The 26104-nt window shown below is 44.1% G+C and overlaps 2 protein-coding genes across 3 annotated transcripts in view; one reads left to right on the forward strand and one right to left on the reverse strand.

The window, feature by feature from the left end:
• Positions 1 to 3239: 3239 nt before the first annotated feature.
• RUNX1 (RUNX family transcription factor 1) overlaps positions 3240 to 26104 on the forward strand; it is a 260592-nt gene continuing 237727 nt past the window's right edge. The window contains exons 1-2 of one of the 2 annotated variants that reach the window (XM_079312588.1): positions 3240 to 3368; positions 3572 to 3685. In XM_079312588.1, coding sequence (XP_079168714.1) covers positions 3631 to 3685 — 55 coding nt within the window. In that variant the 5' untranslated portion in view covers positions 3240 to 3368; positions 3572 to 3630. The remainder of the gene's footprint in view (positions 3369 to 3571; positions 3686 to 26104) is intronic. The other variant, XM_079312587.1, reaches the window with a different exon arrangement.
• IFNAR2 (interferon alpha and beta receptor subunit 2) overlaps positions 12366 to 26104 on the reverse strand; it is an 844054-nt gene continuing 830315 nt past the window's right edge. Inside the window, exon 14 of the transcript XR_013775120.1 lies at positions 12366 to 12451. The gene's annotated coding sequence lies outside the window, so the exon portion shown is untranslated. The remainder of the gene's footprint in view (positions 12452 to 26104) is intronic.

A 26104-nucleotide genomic window follows, 5' to 3' on the forward strand; every position in this document is an offset into this window, starting at 1 on the left:
CGTGTGACAAATCTGAACTTTGGGCGTTTGCCTTCCCCTAGGTGAATGAGAATTCTTCTCCCTGAATTCAGCTCGCATCTTCATCGCCTTTTTGGAGCGGGACCCTGCGAAAGTGAAGCCAAAATTCGGTGCTGCCGGCCTGAGCTCCCTCTGCCGGTGCCGGTCCCGCAGCGCCCGCCCGGATCCCTCCTGAATCCCGCCTGGATCCTGCCTGGATCCTGCCTGGATCCCGCCTGGATCCCGCCTGAATCCCGCCTGAATCCCGCCTGAATCCCGCCTGGATCCCGCCTGGATCCTGCCTGGATCCCCCTGGACCCTGCCTGGATCCCGCCTGGATCCTGCCTGGATCCTGCCTGGATCCCGCCTGAATCCCGCCTGGATCCTGCCTGGATCCCGCCTGAATCCCGCCTGAATCCCGCCTGGATCCCTCCTGAATCCTTCCTGAATCCTGCCTGGATTCCGCCTGGATCCCGCCTGAATCCCTCCTGAATCCCGCCTGAATCCTGCCTGGATCCCGCCTGGATCCCACCTGGATCCCGTCTGAATCCCTCCTGAATCCTTCCTGAATCCTGCCTGGATCCTGCCTGGACCCTGCCTGGATCCCTCCTGGATTCCGCCTGAATTCCGCCTGAATCCCTTTTAGATTCTGCCCTGATCCCTCCTGGATCCCTCCTGAATCCTGCCCTGATCCCGCCTGGATCCCTCCTGAATCCTGCCCTGATCCTGCTTAGATCTCACCTGGATCCTTCCCGAATCCTGCTTGGATCCCGCCTGTACCCTGCCTGGATCCTGCCTGGATCCCTCCTTGATCCCTCCCAGATCCTGCCCGTAGCTGAGCAGCGACCAGAATGCCCTTCCCAGAGCGACCCTGTGGCTCCATCCTGGATCCCTCCCAGCTCCATTCCATTGTCCATCCCATTATCCATCCCATCTCCATCCCATCTGCATCCCAGCCCCATCCCATTGTCCATCCCAGCCCCATCCCAGCTCCATCCCAGCCCCATCCCAGCTCCATCCCAGCTCCATCCCAGCCCCATCCCAGCCCCATCCCAGCTCCATCCCAGCCCCATCCCAGCCCCATCCCAGCCCCATCCCAGCTCCATCCCAGCTCCATCCCAGCTCCATCCCAGCCCCATCCCAGCTCCATCCCAGCCCCATCCCAGCCCCATCCCAGCCCCATCCCAGCCCCATCCCAGCTCCATCCCAGCTCCATCCCAGCTCCATCCCAGCCCCATCCCAGCTCCATCCCAGCCCCATCCCATCTGCATCCCAGCTCCATCCCAGCCCCATCCCAGCTCCATCCCAGCCCCATCCCAGCTCCATCCCATCTGCATCCCAGCCCCATCCCATTGTCCATCCCAGCCCCATCCCAGCTCCATCCCAGCCCCATCCCAGCCCCATCCCAGCTCCATCCCAGCCCCATCCCAGCCCCATCCCATTGTCCATCCCAGCTCCATCCCATCTGCATCCCAGCCCCATCCCATTGTCCATCCCAGCTCCATCCCATCTCCATCCCAGCTCCACCCAGCTCCATCCTGCTCCATCCTCTGTTGGGCTGTTTCCATGGCAGTGGAACTCATCCAGCTCCAGAGCAGGAAGAGTTTTTTCCCAATCCAGGCAAAAAGTTGGCAGCAGGATCTGGAAGTTCTGGGAAGCGAAAAAAAAAAAAAAAAATCCCAGACAAACTTGATTCCAGATTGAGCCAAGCTCAAATAATGAAGTGAAGTGTCCTCAGTTCTCTTTTCTTGATGTTCAGAATTGCTCTGGGTTTGTTTGTTTGGGTTTTTTTTTATTTCAAGAAGTTCATTTGGGAAAATATCCCAATTTCCTGGGTAATGTGTGTTGCTGGAATTGCCAAATCCTTTTGCATCACAAGAGGTTTTTTGGGCCTGTTCAGGCTGGAGAAGAGAAGGATCAGGGAGAGCTCAGAGCCCCTGAAGGGATCCAGGAGAGCTGGAGAGGGACTGGGGACAAGGCAGGGAGGGACAGGACACAGGGAATGGCTTCAGAGTAGGATTTGATGGGATTTTGGGAATTAGGAATTGTTCCTGGGAGGGGCTGGGATGGAATTGCAGAGCAGCTGTGGCTGCCCCTGGATCCCTGGCAGTGCCCAAGGCCAGGCTGGATGGGATTTGGGACAGTGGGAGGTGTCCCTGCCCATGGATGGGCTTAAAGGTCCCTCCAACCCAAACCATTCCAGGATTTTTTAAGCCTCTGGTTCAGCAAAACTGACTTTCTAAAAATAAAAATCAAATGCACACACCCCCAGAGCTCCCAGTAATCCCAGAAGGAAGCCAGGTTGCCCTGGCAGTGTCAGGACTCTCCAATAAGCAGAAAAATCCAAGTGGATTAAGCATCTATTTATTTTCCCCAGAAATTCTCACTTCATGGAATAGTAATTGAATTTTCTCTTCTTCATTGTCACAGCCAGTGACAAACCTTCAATTGATTATTGGTTTGGAGGTTTTATTTTTAATTTTTTTCTTCTTCTTCTTTTGGGGAGGGAGAAGACATAGGAAGAACAGGAACTGTGCTAAGGAAGGATTGTAGAACTGGACCTTATGAAAAACCAAAATTTCCTGTGATCTTCCAGCACTCCTTAGAGGGTGCCATCATAGAGATTCCAAATAAAATTGTGACTTTTTAAATCTCCTCTTTTTTACCCATTAAAATAATAATATTTAAAAAAAAAAAAAGTTGGGACTTTTTAATCTCCACTTCCCCCCCCCACCCATTTTCTTAAAAAAAAAAAAAAAAAAATCTTATTACAGTGCTCTTTCCCCAGATCTTCCCTCCAGCTGATTCCCAATGTTTTATAGGATGAGTTGCACATCCTGCTGCCTTCAGAGCAGCCTCAAACCCAGGTTTGAATTCCTATGGAATAAACAGCAATGAAGTCGCTATCAAAATAAGCAGGGACTCCCAAAAAAACCCTCAAACAACCAAACAAGAGGAGTTCAACTAACTCATCAAAGACTTTTTTAGAGCATCAAGGCTGGTGAATCACCAGTTTTTCCCTCCCTCAGCAACTCCATCCTTGCCTGGAGCCCCAGGGAGGGCAGGTGGAGTGGGAAGGGCATGACTTCAGAAAGTTAAAAAAAAAAACAAACCCTTCCAAAAAAAAAAAAAAGGCAGAAAGTCGACATCACCCCAGTCATGTGATAGAAAAGCACCAATGGAGGCAGGTCCTGGAAAGGGGAACAGTTAAATTTGTAATTTGGGTTGTGTGAAACACTTCTTTGGGCCTCATAAACAACCACAGAACCACAAGTTGGGTACGGAGGCAGTCACCCAAGAGCGGGTCCGGGATATTGGTCAGCAGGGAGGGCGAATCGTTGTGCCTGCAAACCACAGGGTTTCGGAGGCTGGTAAGCATCATCAACCACAACCAAGCCACTGTATATATATATATATTTTTTTTGTTCCCCCTCCTTCTTTTTAAGAAACAATTTCAGAGTTCTTTCAGCAAAAGTAGCTGAGGATCCGCTGGCGAGGCGCCGGGATGGAGCCGAGCAGGATGGCTGGGAGGAGGGTGGTGGCAATGACCAACCTTCATTTTTCACTCCCCAAGGTGGAAGAAAACCTAAATTCCCTGCCAGCGAAGAGAGAGTGAGTTTTAAAGAGGAAACAATGGCTTCAAACAGCATATTTGAGTCACTTCCTTCTTACCAGCACTTCTTGAGAGGTAAGTGCCATTCAGGATTTCTAAATGGATGTTTTGCTTTGCTATGTTTCAGAAAATGCATGTTTGGAGAGGAGCTGGGCACTTCCTCGTGGTACATGGGGGTTTTTGCACTTCAGTTTTCTTTGAGTTGATGTCTGAGCTCGCAGAAATATCATCTCATTGCTTATCAGTTAAGGGGATTACAACAAGGAGTCCCTTAAGCTGTTCAAACAACCATTGCATGCTCGTGAATTTGCTCTTCCTAAATCCTCGTGGGCTCAGATAACTCCTGGGAATTACTGCAGGTACAAGAGTGGCAGCACAGGCTCCTTTTGGGGTTCTTTTTGGGGGGATTTCTTTGAGCAGTTGCTGTGCAGGGAGGGAGCAGCAAGCCCAGCCAGCAGAGCAGGATTTAGACTTAGGAAAAAAAAAAAAAAAAAAAAAAAAAAAAAAAAAAAAAAAAAAAAAAAGAGTTTAGGAACCTGCTTAAAGTTTGCTGGAACTCACGTGGCTCGGGGAGAGGAGTGGTGGGGATGGATTTGGAGGCTCAGAGGATGCTGAAGGAGCAGAGGGGGAGCTGGAGGGTTTCACCCAGCAATCTGCTGTGTGTCACCAGTGACCAAGAGCTTGTAACGTTCCTGTCATGTCCTCACCCCCCCTGCAGAGCTGATGCTTTAGTCACGGCTTATTCATCCAGCTCAGCCAGGCACAGGCACGGGAAACTTCTCATCTCTCTGGGAATTACCTTCCTGAATAGCTGCAGCTGAACTTTTCCCCTGGCCAGCCCAGCCTGTCCTGCAGTGGGTGACAGGGACACAGAGCTGTCCCAGCCCCAGCCCGTGCCTGTGAGTCAGGAGTTTATTCCCATTAATGATGGGCAGTGTGGAAAGCTGCTCCAGCTGCTGTGTCACCACGGGGTCACAGCCTGCACAAACCCTACCCAGCTCTGCTCTTCCAACCTTTTATTCCTTTCCCTCCCCTTCTCCTCATCCCCAAATTTTCCCTCTTGTCTTTTTCCTGGCACTGCAGCCTGTGAGTCACCAGCACCTTCTTGCCTGGGTGGGGGAGATGCTGAAGGGTGAGCAAGAGGTGTCCAAGTGCTGACATTGCTCAGCACCACCCCAAGCAGGGAAAGGAAGCAATACTGCTAAAATAACAAGCAGGATCTTCCTGCAATTCGTCAGCTTTTTTTTTTTTTTTTTTTTTTTTTTAAATTTAATTTTTTTTTTTTTTTAGCTCAACAACTGTTTGGTTTAATCTGCAGCACAGGAAGGGTTCTTGGGGAAATTCTGTGTGTGTGATAAAGAGCAGAGTGAGCCTCGTGGGGCTGTGTTTGTGCAGTGCCAGAGCACAGCCAGGCCACGGGATGGGATGGGATGGAGAGCAGGGGTCGTGTGCTTGGCAGCAACCCAAAAAATTTGAGAGCAGCTGGTTGAAAACCAAGGGCTGGCTCGTCCAGAAAAGGAGGAGTTTCATTAAAGCTGTTTAATCGAGCAAGAGATTCAGCTCAGCAACCCATGATGGGGTTTATTTTTGTCCTTACTGTTCATTTTTTGGCATTTATGTTGTTCCAGCGCCAATATTTCATTTTCTTTGGGGAATGGGCTCCAAGCAGTGCTAGGCTGGAAATCAGCTGGGTCTTAGGAACACCTGGAATGTTCTGGACCAGGCTTGGAGTAACCTGGGGTAGTGGGAGGTGATGATCTCTAATGTCCCACCTCAAACCATCCCTTGTTTTTATATTCATGTCAAATTTTCTATTCAGTTTGGGCAGAATTTTGGGCAGAGAGGTTTTATCCTGCAGAAAACCTCAGCTCAAACACTTGGCTTGAGTTGTAAAACAAATTTTCATGATTGCAAAAGAACCCTGTGTGTGTGTGGACGTGGTTTTCCAGCAGTTCCCTTTTTGTTCCTTTCTCCACTCAAACGAACTCTGGGCTGTTTCAAAATCCTGGGCAATGTTTGGGCTCTGGAGCAAAAAAAAAATAACCATCCCTAGAGTGGGTTGTTCTCACCCTATTTCTCAACAGGTTTTGCAAAGAAACGTCCCCAAAACGCCTCATTTTTGGTTTTCCCGCCAAAATTTATTGCGTTTTCTGCCTCAACCGAAATCAGGAGGGAAAAGGGGGGGGAAAAAAAAAAAGTGTTTTCTCCATGGATTTCTCTTTATCAGACCACACAGCTCTGTGAGAAGGAAATCCATCATTCTTTAGGAGCTGGATGTAGGTGAAAATTGGGGGGGAAGGTCTGGGAGGTTGATGGAGTGTGGTTCACCACAGGATGTGGCTCTTCTTCTATCACACCAGCCCAGCAGTGGCTGGGAGCTGGGAATTCCCAACATTCCAAGGAGAACTTTTGGGATGGGCCATCAAAATGAGGCCCCTTGGGGGGGTCTTGTGGTAAAGAGTTGACCCTATAGGTCTTAAAGGAGGATAAAATAATCTCGTTGTACACACCTCTAAATTTTATCATTTCTAATTTGATCATTTCTGATTTCTAATTTCTAAATTTCTAATTTCTAATTTTATAATTTCCAATTTTACAATTTCCAACTTTACAATTTCTGATATCACAATTTCCAATTTTCCAATTTCTAATATTACAATTTCCAATTTTCCACTTTCCAATTTTCCACTTTCCAACTTTACAATTTCCACTTTTCCACTTTCCAACTTTAAAATTTCCACTTTCCACTTTTCCATTTTCCAATTTGACACTTTTTAATTTTACAATTTCATAATTTCTTTTCTTGCCACCTTGTAACAATTCTTGAAGTCTCCTGATTATTTTTGCCCCTGAAAGAAAACAGAACTCATCATTTTATGCTGCTCAAAATAGCACCAAGCATAATATTTTCCAGGAGGGCATTTTCCCCTAATTTTTGCTGCAAGGTCTGATTCTTTCAATGTGCAAAGAAGTTTACTCCTGGTTTTGCCTTTGTGACATTTTTTTATTAATTAATCATGTCGTGGTTTTGATGGTTTGTTATCAATTGGGAGTGAACACCAGCACAGTAATTTTATAATATGGAAAAAACAGAAAAATACACTGTGGGTAATTTCTTCTGAGTCCTGCAGTGCCAAGGAGCAGCCAGGCATTGAGGGATCCTTGTCTTGTAAATGCAAAATAAAAGTGTGGTGAGTCCAGGGAAGGGCAACAAAGCTGGGAAGGGGCTGGAAAATAAATCCTGGACTGGGAAGGGGCTGAGCCTGGAGAAAAGGAGGCTCAGGGGGGACCTTGTGGCTCTGCACAGCTCCCTGACAGGAGGGGCAGGGAAAGGAGCAGAGGAAATGGCCTCAAATTGCAGCAGGGCAGGCTCAGGGTGGAGATTGGGAAAGAAAATTCCCCTGGCAGAGTGGTCAGGATTGGGATGAGCTGCCCAGGGAGGTTTGCAGTCACTGTCTGGGGCAGTGCTCAGCACAGGCTGGATGTGGCCCTTGGGGACAGGGCTGGGGTGATGCTGGTGGCACTGGGGTGCCACTGGGGGATCCTGGAGGACTTGAGAGGATTTAATGGAGAAGCTCTTCCTGCTCTGATTCTCCTCCCTGCCTGGATTCAGGGACACCTTTGGAAATTCATGGCTCTGACTTTCCTTGTGGTGGGATTCCCTTTGGAAAAGTGCCTGGTGCTGGGTGGGAGTGGAGGCTGAAGTGATTTGGGCTCCATCCATCCCAGCTCCAGAATTGTGGATTCCTCAGAATTGTGGATTATTTTTCCCTGGATTGTCCCAGATCAGACTGGACATTGGAGCAGCTGGGACAGTGGAAGTGTCCCTGCCATGGCAGGGGTGGGATGGGATGAGCTTTAAAACCCATCCCAACCCAAACCAGTCTGGAATTCTCTTTTTCCAGCAGCATAAATTCCCTTCTCACCGTGGAAAAAGAATTTTTCAGGCAGCCTGCCCCGTACCAAAGAGTTAATTTGTGTCAGCATTATAAACCCCTGACTGCAGCTTGTGAATAGGAAATTGAACTAAAGCTCATAAAAACCTTGGCTTACAAGTAGAAAAACCTTGCACAATGTCTGATTTACACAGCCTGAGCTCTTTTTTTCACTTAAAAGCCTTGAGAAACATTGCAAGGCCTGAACACAGGAAGTAAAAAGTCTGACAGAGCTGAACATGCTGCTCTGGTGAGATCAAGAGATTTTTATCCTGAGCCAAAATATTTCACTGAGCGTTTGAGCAGCCACACTCAGCCCAGGGATAAGTTGTGCTGAGGCTGAAAAGGGTTTAGGTTCTGTCTGGCCAGCACATCCCTCTGATTGTTTTGCCTTTGCTCCTTTATCATTTGGCCATTAATTAGAGATTGTTGGGTGTTTTACCATGAGGGACAAACTCTGAGGAAAATGAAAGTATCTCCCCCACACTGCCAGGGGATGCAGTAAAAATAGAAAATAAACTGCTTTTTTTTTTTTTTTTTTAAGTTTAGTTTGACTGTTGATCCCAAAATAACAGGCTGCTTATCTTGAAATACCCATAAAAGCCAGGGGTGGTGCAAGTTTATTAAAGTAATTGAAATTTAACTTCAGAATAAAGCATGAGTGTGTCAATCATGCTGTTGTTTGAGAGAGAGAGTCTGTACCTAAACCTAGGAAATTATTGCTGTTGGATTTAGAAACACTGGGTTTGAAAAGCCAAGGAGAAACCATCCTAAGGAAATGCAGATTTCTCTGTAGGTTATCCCAAAACCAGCCCAGAGGGCCAGGGATGGGAATGGAGAAATGAAAGGCAGAGTGGGCATTGCCATAAAATCTAAATCCAAGGCTTTAACTGAATCCTAAAAACTCCTGGTTTTGTCCATTCCTACAGAGTATCATGGGACTCTTTAGGTTGGAAAAGCACTTTAAGATCATCAACAATTTCTTAAGAAATACCTGCCAGGTTGAGCTTTAAAGTCCCTAAAAAGCTTTTTAAAGGTAAAAAAAAAAAAAACCAATCAAATTATTTTTAAGGTAAAAAAAAAATAAAATAAAAAGGTGTTTTTGGAAGGGTTAAATTCTCCCTTTGCCTGTCCCTGCCCCATTTCAGAGCACAAACCAAACCCTGTTCAAGAAGGATCCCCTGGAAGCAGCTCTGCCATCTGCCAGAGGATTTGTGGCTTCCTCCAGGACATCTGGGATTGGCCATGGGCTGGGTGACTCACTGGGCTGAGAGGACAGGGAAACACTGCCCTCCTTCATTTCTGTGCTCTGGAGAGGCTGGGGAATGTTTGGGTAAAGTTGAGCTGCCCAAAGTGTGCAGTGCCATCTCTCTGGGGTGGCACCAGGGCAGGTGAAGCATCATCCAGCCTGGGGGTGAAGCCTGTGAACATCCCATAATATCCTCAGGGGTGCTGAAACCAGTGTGCACTGCAATCAAACTAATGGGAAGAGCAGGAATTATGCAGATCCCCAAGTCATTTCCGAATAATGGATTTTTATTTTTTTTTTGTTCATTGAGATCCCAGCCAAAGCCAGCCTTTACAACCAGTTTAAGTTTAGTAATAAAACTGAAGTGATTTCATCTTGTAAAACAAATTTTAGTCCAACCCATCACATTTTCTATAAATATTTATTCTTTATCAAGGAGAAAGGGAAGGGCCCAGAAGGGCTGGTGGGGAGCAGGGATGAGGAGTGAGGGCAGCTCCACCTGGGACAGTTTCCAATTCCTGCTGGATGCTGCCTGGAGGATTCCCCATTTCTGCTGAGTGAAACTGTCAAAAGGGGCAGTTTCACTTCATGAAGAACTGTGAGAACACTTTCTCTGCCTTTAATCAATCTGGGAATTTCTGTTTCCAACCTGTAATTTTTAGTTTTCAGTTTCTGATTCCAGTGAACCCCAAAGCACGAGATGGGCTCGAGGGTTTTTTGTTTTGTTTTTTTTTTTTGCCTCATGAATATTTTGTCTTGCAGGGTGTTTTCTGCCATCTGCTTTCCTAGCAAAGCTGTGATTTTGAAAGCCCAGAAGCTGCATTTAGGTCAGGTTTTGTCTGCAGGTTGAAAGGTTTATGTCTTACAAATCTTTCTGAGCAAGCACTGGAAGGAAACCTGAAAACCATCAGGTTTTATGAGGTTTGCTATAAACATTTCAAGCTGCTGCACTCAGGGTGAGCCCTTCCACCCTCATCAGATCAGCAGCTCTCACCAGCCCTTCCAGAGGCTTTTTTTTGTGGTGTTTGAAAGGGAAAGGAGAGTTTGGGAAATCCCTGGATGGTTCAGGGTGAAGCACAGCATGTGTGTGTGCTCTGTGTCATTTGTCATTTGTCCTTTGTGACAAATGTCTGGGGCCTTCAAAGCCCCAGCACCACCTGCAGCTTTCAGAAGTTGGTTTTTTTTGGGGTTTTTTTAACATGGTTCTATGGCATTCACCTGTGCTGGGACAGCCAGTTCTGTGCTCAGAGATCCACAGAACCCTGGAATTCTCTGGGTGGGAAGAGATTTTCAGCATCATCCACTGCCACCATCAACATCATCCCAAACCATGACCCCAAGGACCTCATCCAGGCTCCTCCTGAGCATTCCCAGAAAATTCCCAGCCCCACATCCCTCCCCATTCCTGTCAGGAATTCTGCAGAGCAGTGAGATCCCCCTGAGCCTCCTTTTCTCCACAATGACCAGTTAATGTCCCTGTCTAGAGGGATCCAGGATTTTATCATGAGAATTTGTTCTAGGACACATTTTTTTTCCCCCAAGGAAAGGGGAAGTGTGGCTGCAGGAGTGTTTAAAGCAGTGCTGCCTTAAATCTGCCCTGGCTGTATAAAATCAGTAGTGAAAGCCCCAGGGTTCAGCTCCTGCCTCACTCAGCACCAAGCTCCTCCTGACACCTGCAGGGGTGGATGCAAGGGGCTCCCCTCACCTTCAAAAGGACATTGAGGGGCTGGAGAGTGTCCAGAGATGGGAAAAGGGTCTGGAGAACATCCTGGGAGGAGCAGCTGGAATGGGGAAGGGGCTCAGCCTGGAGAAAAGGAGGCTCAGGAGGGACCTTGTGGCAGGAGGGAGGGATGGTGAAAGTGAAAAAATGAGAGGAAATGGCCTCAAATTGCAGCAGGGCAGGCTCAGGGTGGAGATTGGGAAAGAAAATTCCCCTGGCAGAGTGGTCAGGATTGGGATGAGCTGCCCAGGGAGGTTTGCAGTCACTGTCTGGGGCAGTGCTCAGCACAGGCTGGATGTGGCCCTTGGGGACAGGGCTGGGGTGATGCTGGTGGCACTGGGGTGGCACTGGGGGATCCTCAGGGCTCTGCCCACCTCGATTCTGGGATTCTGGATCTGAGAGCTGGGCTGCACACACTCCATGGGAAGGGTTTTGTATTTCAGAATTCAGTTACAGATAATATCAGACTTCTGTAAAACACTTCTGGTTTTCAGGACCTCCATGTAAATGAGCTCTGGGGTTTGTATGAGTCAGATGGAATCAAATTAATATCTGGAAGATTCACTGAAGTTTAGACTTCATGAAGAAAATTTTAAACTAAAAGAGAGGTTTGGATGAAATATCAGGGAGAAATTCTTAGAATTAAATTCTCAGAGAAACAGTGGCTGCCTCTGGATCCCTGGAAATGTCCAAGGACAATTTGGAAAGGGCTGGGATCCACCTGGGACAGTGGAATGAGCCATGGCAGGGGTGGAGTGAGATATTCCTTAAGGTCCTTCCATCCCAAACCTTTCTGAGTATTTCAAATGATAAAAAAATACATTTGAGTATTTGTCTGTACTCAAATGCATTGGTGAATCACTTGCTGCAATATGTGATGGTTTCATTGTTCCAAAACTTCTGCAAGAAATTTAGTGACAGCTTTTTCCATCCTTCCTGAGAGGAAAGAGACCCCTCAGTCTGCAGTTTTCTCTTCATCAAACCTGTGAAAGTGATAATGGCTGGGGCTGAACACCCACACGTTTTTCACACCAAGCATAAAATAATTTTGCACTTTGAAACCAAGAGTCAGGTCTGTTGTAGGAACATGAGCATCTTCTGACTGTCCCTTGTTGGAGGAAATGATTTAATTTTCTAAATGAAGCAGGGTTTCACATTCAGCATGCCTGGAAACTGAATGTGAATGACTTGCCAAGGTTAAAAAACAGAGACAGGATAAACTTTTGGGGTTTAAATATGGTGGATCATTGAGATTTTGGAAGTAACAATCAGAACTTTTAATCCTGGGGTGTTTGCTTTGTTGGTTTTTTTTTTGTTTTTTTTTTTCTCTAATAGGGATTGTAATGGAAATAGTAATTTTTGTGAGCAGTTCCACAGAGAATGGGCAGAGCCCTGAGGGCTGCCAGAGCTCCAGGGATGCCCAGGCTGGGATTTTGGGGGGTCTGGGCAGGGCAGGGCTGGGGCTGGGTGATCCCTGTGGGTCCATGGTTCTATAAATCCCATTTGGGATAACAAGACATGACCAACATGAAGAGAGATTTAGGGTTCCTCTGTGGGGTGAATTTGTGTCCTTAAACTGATTTCTAGGAAAAGATGATTGAGAGTCACGTTTTCCTGGGGCAATTAAGGCAATGCAGGATTTTGTGTACATGGAACCTGAGCCAAGAGTCAGGGAAACCACTGGAAAGACCTGGCTGGTGACTTTGGGTGAGACTGGGATGACTCTTGTGCCCAGGTCAGCAGTTCCTCTTCTAACTTTTTTTTTTTTTTTTGTGTGTTGGAGCAATATCATGGAATTATGGGATGGTTTGGGCTGGAAGGGAGCTTAAAGTCACCCAGTGCCATGGCAGGGACACCTCCCACTGTCCCATTGCTCCAGCCCCAGTGTCCAACCTGGAAATGAACATTCCAGGGATCCAGGGACAGCCACAGCAAATCTGGCAATTCCATCCCAGCCCCTCATCACCATCACAGGGAACAATTCCTGCCCAATATCCAATATTAGCCTTTCTTCTGGCAGTGGGACCATTCCCTGTGTCTGTCCCTCCATTCCCTGTGTCCTGTCCCTCCATTCCCTGTGTCTGTCCCTCCATTCCCTGTGTCTGTCCCTCCATTCCCTGTGTCCTGTCCCTCCATTCCCTGTGTCCTGTCCCTCCATTCCCTGTGTCTGTCCCTCCATCCCTTGGGAATTGTCTCTCTCCATGTTTCCTGCAGCTCCTTCAGGCCCTGCAAGGCCACACTGAGCTCAGCCAAAGCTTCTCCTGTGCAGGTGAACAATCCCAGCTGTGCCAGCCTTTCCTGCCAGCAGAGCTGCTCCATCCTCTGCTCATCCTGCTGCCTCCTTTGTTTTTTTCCAGCTCCATCCTGGCCCTCCTTGCCCTGTTTTGCCCCATTTTCAGTTTGTGCTGAATATAAACACCTCTGTGTGAGCCACAGCTCCCAATTCCAGCTGCTCACTGGGGGCTTGGCTCATTTTTCCAGGTTTTTTAGGGCAGCTCCCTCTCAATCCTTCCCTCCTGTGACTGCTCCAAATTTTGGGCACATCTCACGTGCAGAGGGACAAAGCAGCTCTTGAGGTTTTTGGGGTGTTCCTGCTTTGATGAAACCACCACAGCTGGAGATCAAAAGCACTTTTTAACCAGAAGCAGTTGGAGGTTTTTCATCTGTCTGAGCTCCTTTCCAGCCTTTGGTAAAGCCCATTCCAGATGTTCCAGGGTCTGAAGGAATCAGGTGTGGGATCAGGCAGGACACCAGGTCAACCTCTGAAACTTCAGCTTGATACAAATTCCTACATAGAGGTTTTATTAACCCCCCCCCCCCAAAAAAAAAAAAACCAAACAAAAAACCAAACAAAAAAAAAAAAAAACCAAAAAATTAAACCCAAACATGATTTAACAGAAATTTGTGACCAGATTTCAACTAATTTCCAAGGGAAATCTTTCCCCTGTTCTTTAACTTATTTTCCGGCTGAACTCCCTCACTTGTTAAGGTGAAAAACTTGAATATTTTAAAGGCATTGCTGGATTTTTTAATATTTTTTGGGTTTTTTCCTGCAGAAAATTAAAACCTCTCTTATTCGAAACAGCAGTTGAAAGAAGAATGAGAAATTAAATAAATAACCTGTAGAAAAACATCAGCTGTCCTATTTTAGGATGTCATTACCTGCAGCAAAACTTCCCTCACTTCTTTCTCTTCAGTGAGAAAACAAAGCAGCTCGTGACTGAGGTTGGGAGGAAATGCTGCTCTTTGCAGCATTTGCCACCAACCAATTCACCCAAACATTTCTAGCACATGACTTAGGTTGCAAATTTTTGCTGCTGCTTTTGCATTTCTGCAGCTGGAGACCAACCTGTTTTGAGTTATCATAAAGATGAAGGCAAAAAAAAACCAAAAAAAACCCAAGTGGATTAAAGATTTGCCTGAAAATAAATCTATTTTAAATATATATTTTTTATCAGAATTCAGTGCAGAGAAGAGGGTGAGAAAGTCAGGAAGGAGAAGAAGTTTTCATTGTGTGAAATGAATTATTTCAAGGGCTAAATTAATTCTTTCAAGGGCTAAATGAATTCTGATTTAGGGTTTTTGTTTTTTTTTTTTTTAATAAAACCTTGAATAGCAAAGCCATTTTTTCCTCTGCTGACCTCTGTTTTTGGGCTGGGGGCTGCATTTTCCAGCTGGAATGGGGGAATATTCCCAACCAGCTGGAGCTGCCAGGATTTCAGGGGATGGTTGGGTGCTGGAAATCTGAGTCCCAGCTGCTGATATTTGAGACACAGGTGTTTGGAGCTGCCTTTGTCCATGAGTTAAAATAAAGGAATAGAGAAAACTCCCCCAGGTTGTGCTCCCAGAATAATTCACTGGCATTTTTCCAGAGGTTTTTTTTTATTTTATTTTTGGAAGCTCAGTGTTTGAAGTGAATCCCCCATTGGGTTATTAAATTATTGTCCTTTCCTTCATTGGTGTGGCCCAAAGAAATCCTGGTTCTGTTGCTGGCACCTGGAATTGCTCTCTTTGATCCTGGAGCTGTTTTAGAAAGTCAGGAAGGGATCATGGAATTGTGGATGGGTTTGGGCTGTAGGAACCTTAAAAATCCTCTCATTTCAACCTCCTTCCATTATCCCAAGTCTCATCCAGCTTGGCCTTGGACATTTCCAGGGATGGGAAATCCACAAATTCTCTGGGATGGAAGGATTGGCTTCTCCTGGGGCTGCTGTGAAGTTCTGCTCTTTAATTTCTGAGTCAACAAGTGCTGAACACACCTCCAAAATTCCTGATTTTTTTTTCCCCAAAATCTCACATTCAGGACTCTGTGCATAGATCCCACTAGATCAACAAATTTCCTTTGGGATCTTAATTTCCTTTTTCCTCTCCTAGAAGTTTCCTGCCTGAGCCTGGCCCTGTTAATTTTGGTAACCCAAAACTGAAAAGTGGCATGTGCTGGGCGTGGGAGGGAGAAAATGGTAGGAAAAAAAAAAAAAAAAAAAGAGAATTATTTCTAAACTGGTTTCTTGGTTGCTACTTTTTGACTTGAATAGATGTGAAACTGGGCAGGCAGCTGGGTGTCAGGGCTCTGGTGCAGGCTGTGATGTGGTGGATAAAAATGAGGGTTTGAGTGGAGATCAGAGCAGGGCAGAGGCTGGGGGGGAATTGCTGGGCTCAGCCCCTGCCTGGGGACCTGGGGACACTGCTGGAGCAGAGCTGGGACTGCTCTGAGCCTGCTGTGCACAGGGACAGACAGACAGATGGACAGACAGATGGACAGGGTCACCCAGGGATAGATAGGGACACCCAGGGATACCCAGAGATGCCCAGGGACACCCAGGGACACATGGGGACAGACAGGGACACATGAGGACACCCAGGGACACCCAGAGATGCCCAGGGACACGTGGGGACACCCAGGGATAGACAGGGACAGACATGGACAGACAGAGAGACATAGGGACAAACAGGGACACAGAGGGACACCCAGACATACTCAGGGACATCCAGGGACACAAGGGGACAGACTAGGATAGACAGAGATGCCCAGGGACAGACAGGGACACCCTGAGACCTTCAGGGACACTCAGGGACACCCAGGGACACCCAGAGATGCCCAGGGACATGTGGAGACACCCAGGGACAGACATGGACAGACAGAGACACATGGGGACAGACAGGGACACAGAGGGACACCCAGAGATACTCAGGGACATCCAGGGACAGATGGGGACAGACAAGGACACCCAGAGACAGACAGGGACACCCAGAAGCACTCAGGGACACCCCAGGGACACATAGTGGCAAATGGGGACACACAGGGACAGACAGAGATGCCCAGAGACACACAGGGACACATGGGGACACCCAGGGATAGACAGGGACAGACAGACACACCCAGGGACAGCCAGGGGCACATGGGGACATACAAGAACACCCAGGGACAAACATGGACAGACAGGGACTCCCAGGGACAGACAGGGACACCCAAGGACACCCAAGGACACACAGGGATACCCAGGGACACCCAGAGACACTCAGGGACAGACAGATACACCCAGGGATAGGCAGGGACATACAGGGACACCCAGAGATGCCCAGGGACAGCCAGGGACACCCAGGGATAGACAGCAACATCCAGGGACAGCCAGGGACACAAGGGGACAGACCAGAACACCCAGGGACAGACAGACAGACAGACACAGCCAGGGCTGAGCAGCCCCAGCTCCCTCAGCCTTTCCTGGGCAGGGAGATGCTCCAGGCCCTTGCTCAGCCCCAGCAGCTCCTGTCCCTGCTGTGCTGAGCAGCCAGAGCTGGGCTCAGCAGCCAGAGGAGCCTCCAGGGCTGGGTCACCCCTGAGCTGCTCAGGTTTGAGGGAAATGGTGGAGATCACTGGGGATGGACGTGGGTTGATTGCCTTGAACAGCCCAGGTAATTAATCCATGGATATTAATTCCATTAAATCCAAATATTGTTAATGGGGACCTGTGCAATGCGGTGAAAACCCCTCTTGTGAGAATTTGTCATTCTTCTTCTAGCTGAGCATTAATTTAGTGGGAAATTCCAAAAATCTTTCATTGCAAATGTGCAAAGCCACTAAAATTCTTCTCCTTGGAGGGTAAAATTTCAGATTGAAGCCTAACCTGGATTTAAAAAAAAAAAATCAGAAAGCCAGGAGATGCTGTCCTAGGCAGAGCCAGGGCTTTCCTGCAGACAGGGATGTGCTTTGTGCCTGAGGTCTCTCAAATCCAGGATGGAATTTAACCTGATGGAAGCTTTTTCCTTTCCCCAGGAATCTAAAACCTCCCTCAGGCTGGGAGGCAGCTCTGGCAGAGCCTCTCAGCCACTTTTCATGACAGCCAAAGGAGCTTCAGCCCACTTCTGCTCCATCAACTTTAGCAAAGTTGGCCCACAAACCACAAAAGCTGGGGGAGGGCCAGAGAGAGAGGGGGGAGATCACACAAACTCTGCCTCAGAGAGGAGCTTGCAGCTCAATTTGTGGCACCCAAAGTTGGCAAATCCATCCTGAAATGCTGCAGAATAAGATATTCCTCCTTTTTTTTGTGGATGAAGAATTAGGGAAGGATGATCAGGTGATGAGCTCAGCAGTTCTGAGAACAGCAGTTTTACAGTTCTGAGCCCAACTATCTCCCAAAAGATCTCGTGTTTGCCTCGAAATTCAGATTGAATCAAGCTGATGTTTGAATCAGAAATTTCCTGAGCACCACACATTATTTCAGGGCTCTAATATTGTACCTCTCCAGCTGCAATAAAATAAATGAAAATAAAATAAAAACCACAAAGAAAATCCAGGGGAAAAAGTTACTTTTGAGCAGCAGGAGAACTTGAAAATGCCAAGAGTATTTTTATTTTTCTGGACATCAAGCTGGGTCCTTCCAACTCAGGATATTCTTGATAGACTCCCTCAAATCCTCCAGGCTCCAGCAGAGTTGTGGCACATGGAGACTTCATTCGTGCATTTAAAATTATTTCTTCTTTTTTTGTTGGTTTTTTTTTTTTCCTTGCAGAAAATAATTGAAAAGTAAAACTTAAAAGAAAATAATAATTCTAGAGATACTTTTTTTTTTTTTTTTCCCTGATCTCTCTGGTGTTGATGTAGCACTAGGAAGTTCCAGAAATATTTGCAGGGTGCAGAGCTCTGCTGGAAAACCAGAGGTGCACCTCTGGCACAGGGAATAACCTTTGCCCAGGGAATTATCAGAGCAGGGGCAGAGCTTGTTTTGTTTTTCCCATCTCTCCCTTCTGGCTTCAAATTCCAGGCTGGTGCCTGCCTTGTCTGCAGGGCAGGTTTCTCTGGTGTGACCTTGGAGAGGAGCCTGAGTGCAGAATTTGGGGCAGGGGAGGTGGAAATGGGATCCAGAGATGTGAGGACAAAATCCCAGAATCCCAAAATCCCAGAATCCCAGAATCCCAAAATCCCAGAATCACAGAATTACAAAATCCCAGAATCCCAGAATGACAGAATCACAGAATCCTGGAATCCCTGGGGCTGGAAAAGCCCTCCCAGCCCATGGAATCCCAGCTGTGCCCTGTCCTCATCTTGTCCCCATCCCAGAGCTCTGAGTGCCACCTCCAGCCCTTCCTTGGACACCTCCAGTTTCTCCTTTGGGTTTTTTGGTGACATTTCCATGAATCCAGCCCTCACTCCAGCAAAGTGGGGCTGCACAGCAAAGAAATCATGGAAATCTGCATGGAATCATGGAATGCTTTGGGTTGGGAGGGACTTTTTATCCCATTTCATTCCTTCCCCCTGCCACTCTCTCTCCCAGGCTGCTCCATCCAACCTGACCTCAGCCAATTCCAGGCATGGATCATCCTCAAATTTTCTGGGTTCCCCAGTGACATTCCCTTCCTCAACAACAAATTCGAGTTGAAATCATAAAAAAAGGAGCAAATGAGAACTTCAACCTACTACAACACCAAACCCCCCCCCCTTTTTTTTTTTTTTTTTGTCGTTGTCTCAACAGGAAGGAGCTGAGCACGCACCTGCACTCACTTTCCCTCCAGGAAAAAAAAAAAAAAAACCCAGAGAGAAGCTCCAAGCTGGCACAAAGCACCCCAAAAACCCCTTCTCCTCATAATCCTGGGCCAGCTGCTGGCCTCTTTGGGGCATCCTGTTTGTAGGAAAACAAGTGGCAGTTGCAGGAGGGTTGCAAGAGCGAGCAAACCGCAGCCGCTGCCTGGGGCTGATAAGGCTCAAAGCTCTTGCAGCAGTTCCGTCCCCGCTCCCCACCGTGCCTTCCTGTCCCCTCAGCCTTCTCTCTGCTTTTTTTTTAATTTTTTTTTGCAGTTATTTTGGTTTCTTAGAAGGGACAGAAGCTTTTGGCCCCCTCCTCGTGGTGGTGGAGAAGTGGGTTGGAGAATGAGTGGGAGGGAATTCGCTGCTTTCCACGGGGATGCTTTGAGTTGGGGCTGGGAAATTTTTAATTAGTTGGGAAATTTGTTTAAATAATTATGGGATTATTTTGTCAAGAGGTGGTGATGGGATGGATGGGGCCAGGCTGGGCTGAGTTTCCTCGGGATATTCAAGAAAATCCTGGGATTGCTGAATTTGTGGGAAGTCTAGGAGAGACCTGGAGGTGGATTTTGGATTTTGAATTTTGGGGGATTTGGGATTTTGGAGCAGGGGGAGAAACAACCATTGATTCCCTTATTTCTGTGTGAGGGAATTCACTCCTTTCCACAAGGATGCTTTGAGTTGGGGTTGGGAAATGATAGAAAATTTTTAACTAGTTGAGAATTTTCTTTAACTAATTATGGGATTATTTTGTCAAGAGGTGGTGCTGGGATGGATGGGGCCTGAGTTTCCTTGGATATTCAGGAAAAGCTGAAATCCAGGGATTGCTGCATTTGTGGGGAGGGAGCTCTGGGAGAGATCTGGAGGGGGATTTTGGGATTTTGAATTTTGGTGGATTTGGGATTTTGGAGCAGGGGGAAAAAACAGCCATTGATTCCCATATTTCTGTGTGGACGAATTCACTCCTTTCCATGAGGATGCTTTGAGTTGGGGTTGGGAAAAGAGGATTTAGGGTTTGGAACTGAGGAATGATGAGCTCAAAACAGTGTCAAAAAAATCATGTAATTCCATGGTTTTTAACAGCTTGTACCCACATCTGTCACCCTGCCAGCCTGATGTCCCCAAACCCTCTCTTAGGCTGAGTCTAACCCCTGCTCAGAGCAGTTCTGGAGGAGATCAGAACTGGTGACACAGAGTGAGAAACATTTCTGGGCTCAGGGGCCACCAGTGAGACAAAGATCTGTGTTCCTGTCCCAGGGCAATGCAGAATTTGAGATGGCACAACTCAAGTGAAAGGATGAAAAAAAAATCGACTTCAAATGCACCAAGGAAGGTTCTGAAATTTGAATTTTGCAGAAAAAGATGGGAAGAGGGATGAAGCTGTAAAACCAAATGTCATTGCTCCTGTTTAAAAACAAGCAGAAAACCTCTGTGGCCTCTAGGAAAGATTTTCCCTGCTCCTCTGAACGAGCTGTCTTTTCTTATCAGCATCAAATAATTTCTTCCCTAAAGCAAACTTTATTCTGGCCATAAAATCAACACAAAGCTGTGAAACTCCCAGCATAGATATTTCTGAAAGATCAGGAATGATTTTTCTCCTCATGATCTGTTTCTGTCCGTTCAGGTTAAATTCAGGTCTTGAGATTCATGGAATGATTTGGGGGTGGAAGGGATTTTTTTAGGATCATCCCAACCTCTCCCAGGGAACAATTCCTAATTCCCAAAATCCCATCCAGCCCTGCCCTCTGGCAGTGGGAGCCATTCCCTGTGTCCTGTCCCTGCATCCTTTGGAAATAATCTCTCTCCATCTTTTTTCTCAGCTCTTTCAGCTGGAATTATGTCTATTTTTAACAAAACTCTGTTATATTTATCAATACAACATATCAGCAAAAATTCCCCCCCAAAAACCCCCAATCCCTCCTTCCTTGTTAAAGAATATATTATACAGAATATAGAATGTAGAATACAGAATACAGAATATAGAATTTAGAACATAGAATAATATAATAGGAGATAGAAAGGTTGCACAGTCAATATTTTTATTAATAGTACTAAAAAGACCAGCTCAGAATTTCTGCACCTGTAATCCAGGAACACCTGCCCAAGGATATCCAATATCCTCCTTTTTATTGGGATCCAGCACAAAAGGAGGGTGGGGTGCTCCTGTTACAGCAGCTGCTCCTGGGAATATTTGGGTTTTCCAAAGAAAAAGGGAGCAGGGACCTGGAATCTTTGGTTTTTCCAAGGAAAAAATAGAGCAGGGATCTGAAATTTTTGGATTTCCCAAAGGAAAAGGGAGCTGGTCCTTGATATCCTTGGGTTTCCCAAGGAAAAAAGGAAACAAGTCCCTGGAATCTTTGGGTTTTCCAAGGAAAAATGTCCCTGGAATCTTTGGTTTGCCCAAAGGAAAATTGGAGCAGGTCACTAGAATTTTTCAATTTCCCAGAGGAAAAAGGAAAGAAGTCCCTGGAATCTTTGGGTTTCCCAAGGAAAAAGGTCCCTGGAATCTTTGGGTTTTCCCTGGAAAAAGGGAGCAGGGCCCTGGAATCCTTAGATTTCTCTAGAAAAAAATGGAGCAGGTCCTGGGATCTTTGGGTTTCCAAAAGAAAAAGATCTCTGGAATCTTTGGGTTTCCCAAAGGAAAAATGGAGCAGGTCACTGGAATTTTTGGATTCCCTAGGAAAAGGAGCAGATGCTTGGAATCTTTGGGTTTTCCAAAATGGAGCAGGGCCCTGGATTTTTGGATTTCCCAAAGGAAAAGAAGCTGGTCCTTGATATCTTTGGTTTCCTAAGTAGAAAGGAAACAAGTCCTGGAATCTTTGGATTTTCCAAGGAAAAAGGTCCCGGAATCTTTGGGTTTCCAAGGAAAAAAGGGTTTTCTGAGGGAAAAAAGGGAGCAGGTTCTTGGAATCGTTGGGTTTCCAAGGAAAAAAGGTTCTTCAATTTTTGGTTTTCCCCAAGGAAAAAAGGGGCAACTTCCTGGAATCTTTGGGATTCCCAAAAGGGAGCAGGTCCATGATTCCATGGAACAGGAACAGCTGACAGTGGTGGGAATTTCTAAACAACATTTGGCTGATTTAGGGGCACAATTTCACATTTCCTGAGGTTCCCAAGGGATTTAGGAACCCATTTTCTGTTATTTTTAATAGTTTTGGTGCCACCTTCCTACAGGTCCTTTGTGAATTCCCATTCTGGGAATCCAGCCCAGCTCCAGAGGGATCCAAAACAGGAGATTCTTTAATGGGAAAATTCATGGCAGATCTCAGCTTGGAATAAAATTGGTTCTGATTTTAGCCACAAAATGAGGATAGAGAAGGGCTGGAATCATTATTATTATTATTATTATTACTATTATTATTATTATTATTATTATGGTGTTATCATTATCATTATCATCATTATTATCATTGTTATCATTATTATCGTTATGATCATGACTGTTACTATTATTATTCATTTATTTACTTATAATTAATTAATTAGTTTGCGAGGCAATTTATTGAAAAATTAAAAATATTGAAACAGACCCAAAACTGCTCCAGCCAAAATTCCATCTGCTCCCACATCTTCTCCCTGAAACCTGCAGGTATTTGAGGAAAGCACAGCAAAATTTTTTTTGCTTCTTCTGGCTTGGAAAAGGGATTTTTCTGCCAGAAATTTGGAAAATTTGGGGTGTTCCCAGCTGATTTTAGATTAATTTATTAATTTTGGGGGAGAAATATGGACCCATTGTGATGCTGAGGATTTCCATGGGGAGTTTATATGTAACATAACATAACATAACATAACATAACATACAAAACATAATTTTATTTTATAATAAAAATATGACTTATTATTTGATAATGTTGCTATATTATATTTTATTCGCTGTCAATTGTTTTTTTGTTACTTCATGGTGAACACACTTTATATTAATTCCAATACTTAGATGGGAATAATCCTCTCTAAAATTCTCTAAAATTAAATGGTTTTCTTCAGGGTGGAATTGCAGCAAAATATTCACATTTTTCACTTTGAGGCCACAGCACCCAAAGAGATGGAAGGGGCTGGAAAATCATGGAATTATTTGGATTAAACTGAGCAGGATTTTCTCTCTTTTTTTTTTTTTAAATCCTGGATTCAGGCACCCCAATAGAATTATCTGATCTTACAATGATCTCTTGCCCCACTGTTTATTTTGCAGGATATATTCAGAGATATTTTTCCATATTAATGCAGTTTTCCTATTAATGTGAAAAATGAGAATTGAAATCTATTTTTAACGAGAAGCTTACTTTGGAAAGAGGAATAATGCAGAGAATTTAGTTCTAAAAATTGGAATTGTGGAATCATGGGATGGTTTGGGTTGGAAGGGATTTTTAGGATCATCTCATTCCAACACAAACCAAGGGCAGGGACAATTTATTTATTCCCATTTAATTTATTTATTTCTATTATTTATTTTTGCTATTTATTTATTTATTGCCATTTTATTTCTTTATTTCTACCTGTTGGTTTGGTTTTTTTTTTCAGTAATAGAATTTGCAGGGAGTTCCCTCATTTTTTTTGGATGGTGGTTTGAAAAGAGTCAAATGCTTATGGCCAACATAGGAAAAGGCAGAAAAATCATGGAATAAAAAGAAATAACAGGAAACTTGTGGGGAAAAAAAAATCTCAAAAATCCACCTAAATATGATTTGATGTAGTAGCCCTCATAAAACTTCAAGTTTCCCTTGAACTCCTCTCCATTCTTTAGGGAAATGCAAACCCACCATAATTCTCACACACCCATGAGCAGATTTCCCTTTCAAATCCAGGCACCTGCCTCTCCATCATCCCCAGACAATAAAAATTTCTGTTCATTTTCTGTCCATGATTGTTTGAAGTTCTTCAGCACTGAAATTTCATCCTGGCAGATCCCAGCTGGAACAAAATTGGTTCAGATTTCAGCCACAAAATCACAAAATGAGGATAGGGAAGGGCTGGAAATATTATCATTATCATTATCATTATCATTATCATTATCATTATTATATTTTTATTATTGTTATTATTTTTATTTTTATTATTATTATATCATCATCGTTATTATTATAATTACCATTATCGTTACTATCGAAACTATTATTACTATTATCATTATTACTATTATTACTGTTATCATTATTATTATTGTTAATATTGTTATTGTTATTATTGCTATTATTATTATTGTAATGTTGGTGTTGCTACCATTGTAATTCTCATAATTATCATTATAATAATAATTATCGTTATTACCATTATTATTTAATTATTAATTATTATTAATTATTATTTATTATTATTTAATTGTTAATTAATTTATTAAAAAAGCAATTAATTTATTAAAAAATCAAGATCCTCATAACATGGAATCAGAACCAAAACTGCTCCAGCCAAAATTCCATCTGCTCCCACATCTTCTCCCTGAAACCTGCAGGTACTTGAGGAAAGCACAGCAAGGATTTTTTTTGCTTCCTCTGGCTTGGAAAAGGGATTTTTCTGCCATAAAATTGGAAAATTTGGGGCGTTCCCAGCTGATTTTAGGTTGAATTATTAATTTTGGGGGGGAAATTAAAAATCTCTGTGATGCTCAGGATTTTCCTGGGGAGTTTATATATAATTAATATAACATAACATAACATAACATAACATAACATAACATAACATAACATAACATCATTTTATTTTATAATAAAAATATAATTTATTATTTTATAATATTGCTGTATTATATTTCATGCACTGTAAATTGTTTTTTTGATACTTCATGGTAAACAAACTTTGCATTAATTAAACTGCTTAGATGGGATAGAATGAAATGGAATGAAATGGAATGGAATGGAATAGAATAGAATAGAATGGAATGGAATGGAATGGAATAGAATAGAATAGAATAGAATAGAATAGAATAGAATAGAATAGAATAGAATAGAATAGAATAGAATAGAATAGAATAGAATAGAATAGAATAGAATATCTATAAAAGATAGAATGAAAATATAAAGCATAAAAGATACAGTATAATATATAATAAATATATAATAAATAATATATAATCTATCTATTATATAATTATATATATTACATTATATTATATTATTATCTATTATAATATATAATAGATCTATTATATCTATTATATATGGGCTGAGTTTTCTCAGGATATTCAGGAAAAGATGAAATCCAGGGATTGCTGCATTTGTGGGGAGGGAGCTCTGGGAGAGACCTGGAGGAGGATTTTGGATTTTGAATTTTGGTGGATTTGGGATTTTGAATTTTGGTGGATTTGGGATTTTGGAGCAGAAGGAGAAACAGCCAGTGATTCCCTTATTTCTGTGTGAGGGAATTCACTCATTTCCACAAGGATGCTTTGAGTTGGGGCTGGGAAATGAGGATTTAGGGTTTGGAACTGAGGAATGATGAGCCTAAAAGAGTGTTAAAAAATCATGGAATTGCAGAATTTGGAGATGGGAATGGATTTGAAGGCTCATCCCATTCCCACACAAACCATGGGCAGGGACAATTCCCCTGTCCCAGGCTGCTCCAGCCTGGCCTTGGATAATTCCAGGGATAATTCCAGGACACCCTGTTCCACATCTTTTCACCAAAAACAGAAAAAAAAAAGAATAAATGAAGCTTGGCTTGGATGAAATATTTAACTGGTCCCAAATTTCCCTTCATGTTTCAGTCACACTGGGCACTGCCCCAGGTGCTGTTGGCAGAGCAGGGGGTGATCCAGGCCCATCCTCTGGAAGCCAGGACTAAAATCTCCTTCTCAAAACCCCAAAAACTCCATTTTTGTAAAGCCTGGCTCAAAGCTGGACACCCAGCAGCAGCTCAGCCACTCACACTTGTGGCTGAGTTTGCTTTTCCAGTCAGCAGCTCTGAGAGCAGCCAGAAACAAGACAAAAAAATAATAAAAATCAAAATAACAATCAAATCCTCGCTGATGATTAAGAAGCTGCAGTTGCTGGTTTGAAAATCCTGCAGTGGATGTTTTTCCTCGTGGTGTTTTCAGGGATTGGGAGCTCAGCACTTGGAGGGTGTGCAGGAGAATTTCTGAATGGCTCAGGCTCTGCTGCTTCCAGCAAATCCCTCGGGACACAGGAAAAAAAATGGGATTTCCAGCCAGGCAGGGGAGGGATTGTGCTCAGCTCTGGGTCTGGGGGAGTTTGGAGCACCACAAGAAAATGAAGAAAATAAATAAAATAAATATAAATAAAAATAAAATAAAATAAAATAAATATAAAATAAAATAAAATAAATAAATAAAATATAATAGAATAGAGATAGAATAAATTAAAATAAAATAAAAACTGAAAAAATAAAAAAAAGTAAAATAAAAAATGAAGAATAGAAGAGAAGAATAGAATAGAATAGAAGAGAAATAGAGGAAAAAGAAAAAAAGAAAAGAAAAGAAAAGAAAAAAGAAAAGAAAAGAAAAGAAAAAAGAAAGAAAAGAAAAGAAAAGAAAAAAGAAAAATGAAATAAAAAATAAAATAATAAAAATAAAAGAGAATAAAATAAAAATAAATAAAAATAAAAATAGAATATAATAAAATAA

The sequence above is a fragment of the Erithacus rubecula genome (genome assembly GCF_903797595.1).
Source record: "Erithacus rubecula genome assembly, chromosome: 1".
In the NCBI taxonomy this organism is placed as follows: domain Eukaryota; kingdom Metazoa; phylum Chordata; class Aves; order Passeriformes; family Muscicapidae; genus Erithacus; species Erithacus rubecula.